At 42.6% G+C, this 15,798-nt stretch overlaps 1 protein-coding gene across 2 annotated transcripts in view; it reads left to right on the top strand.

Moving 5' to 3' along the window:
* Positions 1–12,744, top strand: part of uqcc1 (ubiquinol-cytochrome c reductase complex assembly factor 1) — a 166,911-nt gene extending 154,167 nt beyond the window's left edge. For both annotated transcript variants that reach the window (XM_087994719.1, XM_087994720.1), the window contains exon 9: positions 10,986–12,744. In XM_087994719.1, the coding sequence (XP_087850845.1) occupies positions 10,986–11,120 (135 nt within the window). In that variant the 3' untranslated portion in view covers positions 11,121–12,744. The remainder of the gene's footprint in view (positions 1–10,985) is intronic.
* Positions 12,745–15,798: the final 3,054 nt, after the last annotated feature.

Raw genomic sequence — 15,798 nt, 5'->3', positions numbered from 1 at the left:
ATGGTGAAGATGGGGGATAATCAGCAAGGGATTTTCTTGCCCATAGCTGACCTAAGCAATGCATCTTCATGGGGTCCAGAACTCCCAGGGCAACCACCTCCTGCACAGCTGCTTGTACACCACTGTACTGCCACACCTGCTGTGTCTGTCCTACCGGGAGAATTAGTACTGTCTCCAACATTGTCTTACTTTGAATATGAACTAGCCAGGTTGTAACTTGACGAATCCTCACCATTTTGGGCCAAGTACCCAGTAAAGTTCTAGTAAAGATGACTTTGCTTGATTGACAGGAATCGACAGCGCTCGATTTGCTGTTGTAATGCCTGTTTTTGCTATCTTTTGCAAGTTATAACTTTTCTTAGAATGGCTTGATCAGCCATTTCAGAGACAATATTTCTGTGAATTGCACATTGGACAAAAGTCAGATTTTCTTCTCAAAAGGACATTTCTGAAACAAGGATTTTTACAACAATTAACAATGGATTCATGGTTGTCATTAGACTAGCTAATGATGGAGTTCATTATTCATAGCAGTCTGTCTGTATGCATTAGTCTACAAAGAACCGTGAAATAAGGTGAGGCAACCCCTAGTGATGGAGAGCATCGATTCTCAAATGTCAAAAGTTGCTTGTTCCTCCCAAGCATTGAATACCAGCCACATTCTTTCCCGGGTTATAGCTAGATTGTATCACTCCACACAGTGGGCAGTAAAGCACTGGCCTCATGGGCTATGCTCACACTCCAAGAGCAAATAGAAAGAAATAGATGTAATTTGTATTTGATTGAATCAATGCCAGTGGTTTGCGATTTTTGCAAGCAAACTTACAACCTGAATGCCAGTTGTTCTGTCATTATCTCCTTTGGGAGCGGGATCCATTGTTTGCCTAATGAATAATGAAACAATGAAATCATCTTTTTGCAGAAAGAGATTAAGGTAGTGCCCAATTGGCACAGACTGAGTCTTCCAGTGCCACTGTTTTCGAAAAGGCAAAACAGCTCATCAGAGATCACATTAAAAATAACCTTTAGAATTTAAATGTCAATCATACTTTTCATCCATGGGAATGAGATTTACATAATCACTTTTCATTCTCCAGTCCTTCCTCCTGCTCAGTCATTCTGCTCACTGTCTTCTGTATCCTGTCATATTTTGTGTTCATCACACTGGTTCCATCTTGAATGAAGAAAGTTCTCGATGATTAATCTGAACCATGAAAGCTACATTTTTGAAAGTTTTACTTTAGGCTATGGGTTTACCATCCAGATGTTTGCATGAAAATAAGAGAAAAACTTGAAAAGTAACACACATCCCCTGAGCACAGGTAGAGTCGTCCATGTAGAGAAAGGCCTTGGTTTTTGGCAATACCTTGCATACTGATAGTCCAGTGACCATTCTCTGGACTGGGAATGCATTCACAGTAACCGATCCAGATACAAACAACACTTTACTGGGTTAGTGGCAAAATTCATTATAGTTCCCTCAGTTCAGTAACCCAGTGTTCATGTTGAACCCTACAAGTATGGATTTAAATATTGTAAGTTTTATAAAAATTACTGGTTTTGTAACTGAAATATTCTGTCCCCTGTTTATGATGCAATTACCTAGAATTCAGGAGATAAAGTTGAAAACTAGTAACGGTTGCCTTAAGAATGATTTATGAATCCAGGAAATGACAGTAAAGTTTTGGTGATGAGGCATTCTGCCAAATGACTTTGACAGTCTGCTCAGGGAACCACCCAACGGGTTCTGCTTTCTTCTTTTCCCACAGGGTCTTGAGGTTTCTAAATGCTGAACACCTCCTGATGGACTTTGTGATCAAAGGTGTTTCTCTTTGCAAATGCCTCCATGAAGGACAGGTTGTAGGGGACGGTTGAACTACTTGGAGCGTTCTGCAGCCCTAGGCAAGTCCCATCATTTGCAATACCAGGGACAGGTAGAACCTCAGTGTGCAGTGACACTTGGTGTTTGTGTACGAGGCTCTACGCGCAGCTTGATGCAGCCACATTCAAAGGTGGGCATCAGGGTAAGGGTGGCATTGGGTATGTGCCCCCCTCCCCACCCAACGCTTCTATCAGTGTCAGAACGTCAGGAATTTAATTGGTTTAAAGGGCATTTGTTGGAGATTGGTTACCTTTGCTCCAGTGCATCACTGCAGGAGTTCCTCAGCATTTGTCTATCTTTAGCTGCTTCATCAGTACCCTTCCTTCCATCATACTTAATTCATGAGATAGATGTCTCTGGCGAGGCTAGTGTTTAATGCCCAATCCTAATTGCCCAGATGGCAGTTGAGAGTCAACCACATTGCTGTGGGTCTGGAGTCACGTGTAGGCCAGACCAGGTAAGGACGGCAGTTTCCTTCCCTAGAGGATATCTGTGATCCAAATGGATTTTTCCAACAGTCGAGAATGGATTCATAGTCGTCATTAGACTCGTTAATTCCAGATTTTTTATAGATTTCAAATTGCACCACCTGTTGTGGTGGAATTTGACCTGGGTCTCTGGATTAACAATTTAGCGATAATACCCCGAGGCCATTGTGTCCCCATTGAGGTCATTCGGTCAGAAGTAAGGGTGTTCACCGATTCCACAATGTTCAGCGCCACTTATGACTCCTCAGGTCCTGAAGCAGTCCATGTGCAAATGCAACAAGACTTGGATGTTCAGGCTTGGGCTGATAAATGTTGAGTAGCATTCATGCTATATAAGTGTGTAGTGTGTACAATATGTAATACAACAACTCACCGAGTAATGGTTATTTCCAACAAGAGAGAATATAGCTGTCACCCTCAATGGCATTAGAATAACTACACTTCATCTATCAATGTCCTGGAGGTGACCAGTGACCCACTTCCTAACCACTCAAAGCCTGTCCACCATCTCTAAGGCATAAGTAAGGAATGTGAGAGAATACTCTCCACCTGGTGGGATGGATGCAGACCCGCTCTGCTGTTCAATAAGATCATGGCTGATTTCATTCTAACCTCAAATCCATATTCCCGCCTTGCTCTGTTAACCTCACATGCCCTTGCTTAACAATAATCTGTCTAACTCTGAGAAATATGCACAGCTTCTACTTCCACCACAGTTTCAGGAAGAGAATTCTAAAGACTCACGATCCTCTGAGAAAAACAAAAGATGTATCATCTTTGAATAAATGGGTGGCTCCTGATTTTTAAACAGTGACCCAATTTCTGGATTTTCCTTTAAAAGAAGTGTTCTCTGATATCTCAGACTCCTCACGATCATATAAGTTTCAGACAAGTCACGCCTTTCTCCTCTAAACTCCGGTGATGCATGGCGATCCTGACAAACTTTCCTCCTAGGACAGCCCACCCGTTCCACATATTAGTCTGATAAACCCTCTCTGCATTGCCTTCAATGTATTTTTATGCTTCGTTAAATAAGGAGACTAATACTGTGTCCAGTATTCCAGCTGTGGTCTCACCAGTGCCCTGTATAACTCGACAATCTCTCACACGTTTAGATCATACTACTTGTGTTTACTATTTCTGCTATTTGGACAATTTCACATTTTCCCACATTACACACCACTTGCCACATCTTTGCCCACTCTCAACGGATAGGGAGGCACTGTGGCTCAGTGGTTAGCACTGCTGCCTCACAACAGTAGGGACCTGGGTTCAATCCCAGCCTCAGACGTCTGTATGTGGAGTTTGCACATTCTCCCCGTGTCTGCATGGGTTTCATCCAGGTGCGCCAGTTTCCTCCCACAATCCAAAGATGTGTAGGTCAGGTAAATTGGCCATGCTAAATAGCCCATAGTGTTCAGGGATTTGTAGGTTATGTGTGTTAGTTAGGGTTAAATGTAGAGTAATAGGGGAATGAGTCTGGGTGGGATACTGTTCAGAAGGTCAGTATGGACTTGCTGGGCCAAAGGGCCTGTTTCCACACTAGGGATTCTATGATTCTATCTATATCTTTTTGTAGTCTCCTTATGTCTTCACAACTTACTTTTCTATTTGTCTTCGTGTTGTCAGCAAATTTTGCACACCTCCTGTTCTTTCATCTGAGTCACTTTATAATTTATATAACAGTTGAGGTTCCAGCCCTGATGCTGTAGCACACCACTCATTACATTTTGCCAACCTGAGAAAGATCCATTTATACCTATCCTCTGTTTCCTGTTGACCAGCTAATCTTCCATCCACATCATTATGTTGCTCCAGCACCATGGGCTTTTTACCTTCCTCAGTAACCTTTTGATGCGGCAACTTATTTAATGCTTTCAGAAAATCTAAGTCCTGGGCATCCACTGGTTCCCCTTTCTATACAGTACATGTTACCTCCTCTAAGAACTCCCATAGATGAGTCAAACATGATTCCCTTTAACAAAACAATCTGACATTGCATGATTACATTGAACTTAGCTAAATGCCCTGCTGTAAATTCTTTAATAATAGCTTCTAACAATTTCCCTCTGACCGATGCTAAGTGAACAGCCTGAAGTTTCTTTCTTTCTGATCCTCTTTTTACATAAAGGAGTTAGGTTTGCTAACTCCTAATCTGTTCACCTCTGTTTTCTCTGGACCCTCTCAGCCAGCCGAGCTTTATGTTTCTATTCAGAATGGACAGTTGTAGTTGCAATGTTTCTGACTGCAGTGGTCCTTGTTGCTGGTAATACGGTGACACCTGCTGTTGTACAGGTGTCACTGTTATATTTGGTTAAAGCTGTGGGAGATCCCTGAAGTTTCCAGTGATAGGATCTTGCTGTCAACAGAACCACTGTCCAAGAATCAGGTAAAAAACAGCCCAAGGAATAACAGTATAAATAGCTAGACACCTGGGCCAGTCTGGAATTATTCCTATTTGGCAGTCTCTGGTTTGGATACGTTATTTGAGGGGAGAGGTCTTGAAGCCAAAAGGAGCGTTTTTTTTAAAATCCCCCCTCTTCTCCCCCCCCCCCCCCCCCCCCCAAAGAATATGAGGTGCACTGATTGTCCAGGATGAAACGTTTCAGTGTTATTGTAGCTGCGTTCATCCAGGCAGGGAGAGTATTTCACGCTGACTTTGTCCCCTGTCAATGGTGGAATAGCTTTGGAGAATCAGGAGTTAAGTCATTCACTGCAGAGTGAGGGATTGCCATGTTGGTGGAGCTGCCTTACAGACTGTATCCAAGTGCTCCAGATGTTAAAAATCCCAAGATGGTTTTTGGAAAGGAGCAGGAGTTACGTGGATTCTGGAGTTATATTCCTTTCACAAACAGTGCTGTTAAAAACAGATCAGCTGATAATTCAGCTCCTTGATATTTATGGGATTTTGTAAGCTCTCGATGCTGCAGTTGTTTGAGTTGATAGTTTCTGCACCATCTGCTGTGCCCTCACATTCAGTTAGCTTCAGTTGACTGCATAGCTGATTAGTGATGCAGAGTGACACCAAGAGTGTCCAATTAAACCACCACGGATCATCTCTCTCTAATGATGGTCCTCTGAGTGTGGCAACTTCATCTTTATATTCTTCTTTCAATATGCAAGCCAGAACCTTTCACAGGATGCCAAATGTGACCTAATCAAAGTTTGATACAGGTTTAAGGTAACTTCTCTGCTGGTCATTTCCAGCAGTCTGGAAATGAGCCCTAGTATTTTATATACAGGTAGTTCTGGGATTACACAGGTTTCAGCAGCACGATTTGGCTGTAACAACGCTAAAGAATTAGGCAGTGGTATTTTCAAGAAAGCTTACCTCAGTTTACAACAATGCAATTCCCGCAGGGATCGGTTCAGGCACTTGGTTCTGCACATGCGCTGATCTTAGCCGTGGACAGAGCAGCTTTCTGTGAGAGGTACTGCCCAGAAAGCAAGGTTCTTACATTTTATAATTTACTGTGTTAAATTTACTGTTGTTTCGTTAATAAATATGATTCCAACCTTCATTTAGGCTGTGCTATTCTTTGTGTTAGACTTTTGGGTGAATTTTGAGCGGTCGTGAGTGAGGTTTTCTGCTGGTCTGCCCCTAACCCCACCTTTCCCATTGGCCCCAATATTTCTATTATGTGAGGTTTTGCTGGAATGCAACTGCGGCGTTATAGGAGAACTACCAGCATATGGCCTTATTAAGCTAAGCAATTACTTTCAAACTTGCACTGTGCACCCATCCCTCTGATCCCACCGTTCACTACCCCATTTCAATAAATATTATCCAAGTAAATGTTCGTTCTTAGTCCGAAGATCATAATGTATTACTGCATAGGACGTGGGTGTCGCAGGCCAGCATTTATTGCCTGTCCCTAGTTGCCATTGAGAAGGTGACGGTGAGCTGCCTTCTTAAACTGCTGCAGTCCATCAGCTGTAGGTTTACCCACATTGCCGGGTAGGGAGGGAATTCCACAATCTTGACCCAGTGACAGTGAACTAACAGCGATATATTTCCAAGTCAGGATGGTGAGTGGCTTGGGGAGAAACTTACAGGTGGTGGTTCCCATGTGTCAGCTGCCCTTGTCCTTCTAGATGGAAGTCGTCCAGGGTCTGAGGGGTGCTTTCTAAAGATCTTTGGTGAATTTCTGCAGTGCATCTTGTCGATGGTGCACACTGTTGCTACTGAGTGTCGTTGATGGAGGGAGTGGGTATGGTGCCATTTGAGTTGGCTGTTTTGTCCTGGATAGTGTCAAGTTTCATGAGTGTTGTTGGAGCTCCTGACCTGTACCTTATAGATCGTGGAGTCAGGAAGTGAGTTACTTGCTGCAGTATTCCTAGCCTGTGACCTGATCTCATAGCCATGTTGTTTATATGAAGAGTCCATTTGAGTTTCTGGTCAATGGTAACCCCAAGGATGTTGATGGTGGGGGGGTCAGTGATGGCAATACCATTGAATGTCAAGAGCCGGTGGTTAGATTGTTTCTAATTGGAGATGGCCATTGCTTGACATTTATGTGGCACAAATGTTACTTTTTTCTTGTCAGGCCAGGCCTGGATGTTGTCCAATTTTTGTTGAATTTTAAGGAGTGCTGTTTTCAGTATCTGAGGAGTCAGGAATGGTGCCAAACATTGTACAATTATTGCCAAACATCCCCAATTCTGATCTTGTGATGGAGGGAAGATCATTGATGAAGCAGCTTAAGATGGTTGGGCCGTGGACACTACCCTGAGGAACTCCTGCAAAGATGCCCTGGAGCTGAGATGACTGACCTCTAACACCCACAACTATGTTCCTATGTGTCAGGTATGACTCCAACCAGCAGAGAGTTTGCCCCAGTACTCATCGATTCCAGTTTTGCTAGGGCACCTTGGTGCCACACTCAGTTGAATGCAGCCTTGATGTCAAGGGCTGTCCCTCTCCCCTCACTCTCTGGAATCCAGCTGTTTTCTCCATATTTGACCCAAGGCTGTAATGAGGTCGGGAGCTGAGTGACCCTGGGGGAACCCAAACTGGGCGTCACTGAGCAGGTTATTGCCGAGCAGGTGCAGCTTGTTAGCTCTGTTACTGACATTGTCCATCACTTTACTGATGATCAAGAGCAGATTGATGTCTCGGTAATTGGCTGGGTTGGATGTTTGTATACTGGACGTACCTGAGCAATTTTCTACATTGTCAGGTAGAGGTCAGTGTTGTAACGGTACTGGAAGAGCTTTTACTGGAAGGAGAGCAAGTTCTGGAGCAGAAGTATTCAGTACTATTGGTGGAATGTAGTCAGGGCCCATCGCCGGTGTAGTTTCCAGTGTCTCCAACCATGTGTTGACATCATATGGAGTGAGTTGAATTTGCACGCATATTATGGAAATACAACTTAAAGCTATTCATGGTCCAGTCCACTATAAAACACAAGCTCCCAAATAATATATCATTAATTTTCTTCACAAGTTAACCTGACAAACTCTTTGCAAATCCAAAAATGTTTAATTAATTTACCTGTTAATAGTCTATGTCCTATTAAAGCCAGGCTAAATTATGTAATCTGGCCTCATCATATATCCCTTGAACTTTAGGTATCAGTCTAGTGAATCAACTCTGTTGTTAATTTCAGGGCAGGATATATATTCTAAGCTGTGATGTCAGTAACTGTACTAAGTATTCCTGAAGTAGTAAAATGAGCCAAACAGTCTCCACTGTTACACTCAATCCCTTTCATTATCAAGACTACCTGAAATAAACATATATCAAGGTACTTTGATTCTGACAGTGAAGGAAGATTGTTTTGAAGTGAGAATTTAAATGACTCAGGTCAGAGAACCATAAGAGATGTGTCAGTAGAGTAGTTGCAAATGCCTTGAATCATCTCTAAGTACTCGGTCCTCCTTATGTCTGTAACCTCCCTACCAAGATCTGTGCAATCTTCCATCTCAAAGTGGAATTTGAACACTCCACCATTAGTGGCCATGCCTTCAATTACCTGGACTGTAAACTTTGGAATTCCTTTCCATCTCTCTCATCTCTCTATCTTGAATTCTTTTAAGGTTCTTCTTAAAAAACGTCTCTTTGACTAAGCTTTTATTTTGCCTGCCCAGACATCTCCATAAGTGTCAAGAATGGAGTGGTGTTGGAAAAGCACAGCAGGTCAGGCAGCATCCAAGGAGCAGGAAAATCGACGTTTCGGGCAAAAGCCCTTCATCTCCTTAAGTGGTTTAGTGTCAGAGATTTGTTTGATGCTGCTGTGAAGCATTCTGCGTCATTTTATTGTGGTAAGGATGCTGCACAAATGCAAATTCTGATTCAAATTCGAAGAAGATGAGGCAGGTTTGACTTTTTTCAGGTGAGAAGAGAAAGATTTTAACAAGAGGGGCATGTTTTTTAACAGTGGTTCGAGTGTGGAATGATCTTTCAGGGGAAGTGGTGGATGCAGGTACAGTTACAACAACTAAAAGACATTTAAATAAGTAGATGAATAAGAAATGTTTGGAAATAGGCCAAATGCAGGCAGGTGCGACTAGTTTAGTTTAGTAACATGGTTGGCATGAACTGTTTGAACTGAAGGGTCTGTTTCTGTATGTTTCAATAATTGTATAAATGTATCTTTGTAAACATCAATTATCCACAATCTCAACAGGGAAGTAAAATTGGAGGTAAGAAATATCTGTTTTAAACACTTCATTTCAAGAGCTTGTTCTGGAAAAGGTCAAAAAGCAAATTCTTTTGGAAGTTCTTCCCTGCCTCCCAATATCGGAACTGTTGTGTGAACATGTGTACAAATCCTTGTCTGTCATGGGATAAAAGGAGTTTGCACATTCTCCCCGTGTCTGCGTGGGTTTCCTCCGGGTGCTCCGGTTTCCTCCCACAATCCAAAGATGTGCAGGTTAGATGAATTGACCATGCTAAATTGCCCGTAGTGTTAGGTGAAGGGGTAAATGTAGGGGAATGGGTTGCGCTTCGGCGGGTCGGTGTGGACTTGGGCCGAAGGGCCTGTTTCCACACTGTAAGTCATCTAATCTAATCTAATCTAATGTCAGCAGCTCCCTTGGCCTCTGCTTGTTTTTCCCCTTCTCAGAAAAGAAACTCCTCACTCAGAGTTCCAGGTACCAAACAGGAAAGGGAGCACCAGCCTCAGCTTCATCCTGTAGGTTACTTGGCACCTTGACATGAATGAAGAAAAACTCCTGGAAGGACTGAGAGTGAGCTAAAGTGAAAGCCACCACCATGTGGGATGTCACTAACAGTCACTCAGTTGTGCTCGAGACCACAGGAAATGTTCAAGTTGTGACTAATGCAGTAAATTCTTCAGAGAAATTTCCTTTCACAAACGAAAACTTTTGTGGTGTTGGGATGTGTAATCGGGGCCATTAACCTCTCCCATTCGAAATAAGGAAATGGACAATTAACTGCGCTCTTGTTTACACCTCATTTTCTTTTTAAATGATCTGGGAAGTGGTTTGTGAAGCAGGTGTTGTAGAGTCAGGTTAGCTCATCAAAATTAAGAAGAAACAATGCATTTGATGTGGAATATCTTCCACATCTGCTTTTGACAACCCAAGTTGTCAAGCGTTTTTTTTTCCCTGCAGTGTCCGTCAAAAGTGAAGCATGCTAGTCAATACATTAATTCCTAATCTCAAATGAATGAGACTAGTTCAGGAATTCTTAAAGGACTTGGCAGGGAAAATGCTGAGATGATGTTTCCCCTCATGGGAGAGTCTAGGACCAAAGGGCATTGTCTCTGAAATAAAGGGGTGCCAATTTAAAACAGAAGAGGATTTTTTTTTCTCTGTGGATTGAGAGTCTTTGGAACTCCTTGCCCAGAGAAGGAGCTGTGGTGGCAGGGTCCTTGTGTATATTTAAGGCTGAGACACATCAATTGTTGATCAGTCAGGGGGTTCAAGGATTGTGGGGAAAAGGTGCATGAGTCTCAGATCAGCCATGGTCCGACTGAATGGCAGAGCATGCTTGAGGGGCCGAATGGCCTACTCCTGTTCCTATTTCTCATAGTCTTGTCTTAGGGAGAAGTCTCAGGCACTGCTTCCATTAAGCTCATGCTAAGCTATGACAAACCCAGTCTGAAAGTTGTAGTTTTGTGCTTTGGTCTACTTCTTTGCAAATTGATTTAGTTTGAAACGTCTCCTTCCACAGGATGAAGGATCAGTATAATTACACAGAAACTAGGCATTCAGTCCAACAAGCTTCACACGAGCTTCCTTCCATCCGTTGCATTGAACTCCATCGATACTATCTTCTCAGCTTTCTCCCTTGTGTTTAATTAACATTCCTATTGATGCTGTCCATTCTTACCGGCTTCTCTATTTCCTATTTGATTTAATCGTAAGTTTAATAGACTTAATAGCAGTAACAGATGGAAAAATCTTCTTCACATATACCCTTATCATACCTTATCATAATCTTTCTTAGCATTCACTTGGTCACTTCTCCACCTTCTCTAGAACAAAGAACTCCAGATTCTTCGATCCATTGTTATAGGTACGAGCTCTCATTCTGATAGTTCGGTTGCTTTCATGTTTATTCGGTTGACGGACATGTTGTTGCCAAGATGATGGGTTTGAGCAGTGGGTTTTGCCTTGATTGACCTTGTCTTTTTTTTTAAATTCAGATCCAGTACTTGGACTCGCTGAACGGAGAGGACCTGCTGCTGACAGGAGAGGTGAAATGGCGACCTCTGCTGGAGGACAACCCACAGAGTATGGTGAAAACAATCACCCCAGCGTACAACGATGAGGGGCTCTGAGCAAAGAGCAACCATGCAGCCAGAGCTAAAGTTCTCCGATCTACTTGATGACAATCGTACATTTGAACGGGATAACTCAAACTTTTTATAGAGCTGTTTTCAAAGCATTGTCTTTATTCTTGAGTCTTTTTGTTTCCTCATTCCCCCCTTCTCACTTTCATATTCCATAAGGAGCGCAGTCTTTGAGCTCAGTTAGCTTTGGTGGAAATGTTCTCTCAGTCTCTCAGTTCAAGTGAACTACGTAAAGAGTTCCTTGCCTTGAAGAGGGATGTGAGCTTATTTCTGTTTTCTCTGTCAGGCTAACTGAAGGGATCTTCCATAAATGTTTTAGGTGATGCTTGCAGTATTATAAAGACATTTGGCCAATACACAAGCTCCAGGTATTGTCGCAGCCAGGCTTCAGAGACAGGATGCCTCAGAGATTTTAAGGATTGCAGACCGTCATTAATGGATAAACCCAAATGAAGTCAGCCTTGCCGTTGATCTTTTTCCATAGAATCGATAAACTAATCACGTAGCCCCAATGGGTTTTTATTAAATGTAATGGGTCTAAGATTCAAATATGTTGTAGAAATGTCTGCGCGAAAATATAATTTGAGGTGGCTCCTACTGGAATGAGCCAAATGGCTTCTGCTGTATGACAGTATGAAGCAGGAGTACGACACATTCATGGGATTGTCTCGTAGTTTGCCTTTCTTCCTTGTCAAAAGACATATGTTGGTGGGAACAAAACCCCAGTGTTTCAGCAAGAATCTCTCAGTCTCAGCAGTATTTTATTTCTCATCCCATGCCCTTTACCCCATCGCGAGTCATTTTTAATTTATGGCACAGGAGCTACAGGGGCTTCCAGGTCTAATGATTTACAGGGATCCCATTGTAAACAATAGTAATTCAGCATTAACACTCCTTCCCTGATATCATCGTAAATACATTTCAAAAGTATTCATTGGTTGTGAAGCACATTAGAGACATTCTGAGGTCACGAAAAATTCTATAGAAATACCAGTTCTGTGGATGCAATGGGTAGCCAGTGTCATTATGCAAAGGAAGTAAATATACATTTGGAAAGTATAGAACTAACTTCAAGCTTCTGGTTATAATCAATTGCCCCAGACAGGTGTTTCAGGCCTTGCCCTGATAGGGTTCACAGTGCCCAAGTGCCTTTGTGTGCTTTTTTGCATTTTAATCTCTTCCTCATTTCATCCTTGTGAAATGTACTTTGTATTCTTGCTGTTTTGCAGGGTTTTAACAGTACTTTATCCATTTTCAGTTCACAGTGCCAGAAACGTAAATCTCCATGAACTGAGGGTATAGGGTACATTTCCTGTTATGAAACTGAACCCAGAAGATGCGAAGGTTACAGGTTCTACCTCTGATCTGTGCTGAGTCAGTCTGTTGGCTAGCTCCCTACATATTTAAGAAGAGATATATATGCATAGACTCTTATCAAATTCTTTAAATTAAAACAATTTAGTCAGAAAGATTGCAGATTCCTGGGATTTCATTACACAGTTTGAAATTCTGTAATATTTCTGTTTTAAAGTACAAATTTACTGTTTCTATTTCTGAATTTATGTTTGCAGTTTGGATCATACCCTATGCTAATTAAACTTGTAAACCTGCACTCTACTTTGTCAGTCTCTACACTGCTGCATTCAAGAATAAAGAAGTCAAGTTTTAAAAAAAAGATCCTTAGTAGCCCGATATGCCTTGGAGATTTCTGAGGCTCCAGTATTAACTCTGAAGCAATCATTTTTGTAGATGATTTAACTTCTTACTCCCAACATTGGGTATTAACTAGGGCTCAACAGAATCCAGAGACTTGAGAAACTCCCCACTCCAGAGGCTTAAGTGTATGATCAAGGCTGAGATTCCCAGGGCAGTCCTGATGATGAGCTGTACTGTTGAGGGTGCACCCTTTCTTATGAGACATTTAACCAAACTGCTGTTGCCTTCTCAGATGAAGATACCCTGACAGTATTCACAGGAGAGCAGGGAAATATTGTCTAATGTTTATACTTCATCTAACGTCATTAAAAACAAAGCAGATGTTTTGATCAGAATGCACACACTCAACCCCATGCTACTCAAAAACCAGCTTGTCTGAAAACCATTTCTTGAATCGACGTTTCAGACTTATGCTGCCTGACCTGCTGTGCTTTTCCAGTGCCACACTTTTCAACACTGATTTCCAGCATCTGCAGTCCTGACTTTTTCCCAGTAACCTAAGGTACTTTGCAATCATATGAGTTGGTTTTCCTTTGTTCTGTATTCAGGGGAGCACCTAATCATCTGCTACATTGATATTGTTTCTCGGTTGGTAATTCTTCATGTGCTATTGTGGGCCATTATGTTTCCTTTGTGTTTCCCTGAACACTTGGACTTCTTGCATGTTTTAACCCAATGTCCTCTTCTAGAACATAGCTTCTAAATGTCACAAACTGTTGGATGCTGTTTTGGTGGATGAGACAATTCATGTCTTGTGAACATTTGCATGTCTCACTGACCCTCTTGACTGCAGTAGTCTGAAGATGGCATCAGCTCACAACAGTAGCTTTGTACTTGCGTCTTTGAGCATGCAACCGTAGTATAATCTTTAGGTTTATCCAGAAGTGCTTTTCTGAAAAAAATTGATAGGTTCAGAGATAATTACCAGATCTGTTAGACTGGCAGCCAGGTTAGCTTTGATTTAATCACATTCTATGCCATTGTGACAACATGTCCCTAACAAGTTGTTTAATCGTTTCTCTTGGCTATTGGCTGGTTGATGAGTTCAAGCCTGTGAATCTTGAAGTTGACTCAATCCTTACCTGATCTCTTAAAAATTGGAACGTTGTGTTAGAATCTTTGCAGCCATCACTAGAAGTATTGGAAAGTTTTATTTGCCTTTAGACTTCATTTCCCAAAGTGATGAGGTTTGACTGCTTCCCTTTCTTTATCAGCTATCTGTTGATCAATGAGACTCTTTTAGATTAGATTACTTAGTGTGGAAGCAGGCCCTTCGGCCTGTGTCCACACCAACCCTCTGAAGAGCAACCCACCCAGACCCATTCCCCTACATTTACCCCTTCACCTACATTTACCCCTTCACCTAACACTACAGACAATTTAGCATGGCCAATTCACCTGACCTGCACATCTTTGGACTGTTGGAGGAAACCAGAGCACCTGGAGGAAACCCACGCAGACACGGGGAGAATGTGCAAACTCCGCACAGACAGTAGCTGGAGGTGGGAATTGAACCCAGGTCTCTGGTGCTGTGAGGCAGTAGTGCTAGCCACTATGCTGCCCTAGTGGAAATTCTAATAGATAGCCATTAGCTTGTCTATCTACATTAAGATCTTACTTTTGGACATTTAGGACTGTACTTCATTCTCTGATCACTTTGGGTATTAACTGGAGAATAATGGTTAATGGATAGTTTTTACGCTGCAGTAAAGCTTCTAATGGAATTCCCCAAGAGTCAGTGTTGAGAACCTTGCTTTTCCTGATATGTATTAATGACCTCGATTTTATTGGGCATGGTCAGTTTTAAAGTTTGCAAATGGTATGACACTTGAAAGAATAGTAACTTGTGAGGACAGGTGTAGAACTTCAAAAGGACACAGACAAGTCAGTGGAGTGGGCAGATAAGAGGCAGAAAGGTATGGAGTGATGCATTATTGTACAAAGAATGTGGAAAGGCAAAGAAAAGAGGGGTATAAGACTAAAGGGGGTGCATGAGCAGAGGGATTTGGCTCTATAATTTATTGAAGGTAGTAGGACAAGGAGAGTGCTGCTAATAAAACATGGCATTGTATGCTTTATTAATAGGATCATAAAGTGAAAGAGCATGGTGGCTCAGTGGTTAGTCTTGCTCCCTCTCAGGGCCAGGGACCCAGGTTCAATTCCAGCCTCGGGCAAGTGTCTGTGTGGAGTTTGTACGTCTCCTCGTGTCTGCGTGGGTTTCCTCCGGGTGCTCCGATATCCTCCCACAGTCCAAAGACGTGCAGGTTAGGTGGATTGGCCAGGCTAAATTGCCTGCAGTGTTCAGGGATGTGTAGGTCAGGTGCATTAGTCATGGGTAAATGTGGGGAAATATGGTCAGGGAATGGGTCTGGGTGGGTTACTCTTCAGAAGGGGCCAGTGTGGACTTGGGCTGAAGGGCTTGTTTCCACACTGTAGGGTTTCTATTCTATCCTAGCAAGGAATGATGCTGAATTTGTATAAGACACTTGTTAGATTAGATTAGATTAGATTACTTACAGTATGGAAACAGGCCCTTCAGCCCAACAAGTCCACACCGACCCGCCGAAGCGCAACCCACCCATACCCCTACATTTACCCCTTATTACCTAACACTAAGGGCAATTTAGCATGGCCAATTCACCTGACCTGCACATCTTTGGACTGTGGGAGGAAACCGGAGCACCCGGAGGAAACCCACGCAGACACGGGGAGAACGTGCAAACTCCACACAGTCAGTCGCCTGAGTCGGGAATTGAACCCGGGTCTCTGGCGCTGTGAGGCAGCAGTGCTAACCACTGTGCCACCGTGCCGCCCGTTAGATCTCAGCTGGAATATTGTATACAGTCCTGAGAGCTACCTTATCAAAAAGATGGAGAGAGGTTTACAAGAATGGTTCCAAAGATGAGAAACCTCAGTTATGAGGATAGATTGGAGAGGATGGGGCTGTTAT

Source organism: Chiloscyllium plagiosum, unplaced genomic scaffold, assembly GCF_037043375.1.
Source record: "Chiloscyllium plagiosum isolate Xiang-an unplaced genomic scaffold, Cpla_swu_hap1 HiC_scaffold_15, whole genome shotgun sequence".
Lineage (NCBI taxonomy): Eukaryota > Metazoa > Chordata > Chondrichthyes > Orectolobiformes > Hemiscylliidae > Chiloscyllium > Chiloscyllium plagiosum.
Note: the sequence above shows the minus strand (reverse complement) of the source record. Positions and strands in the feature narration are given on the sequence as shown.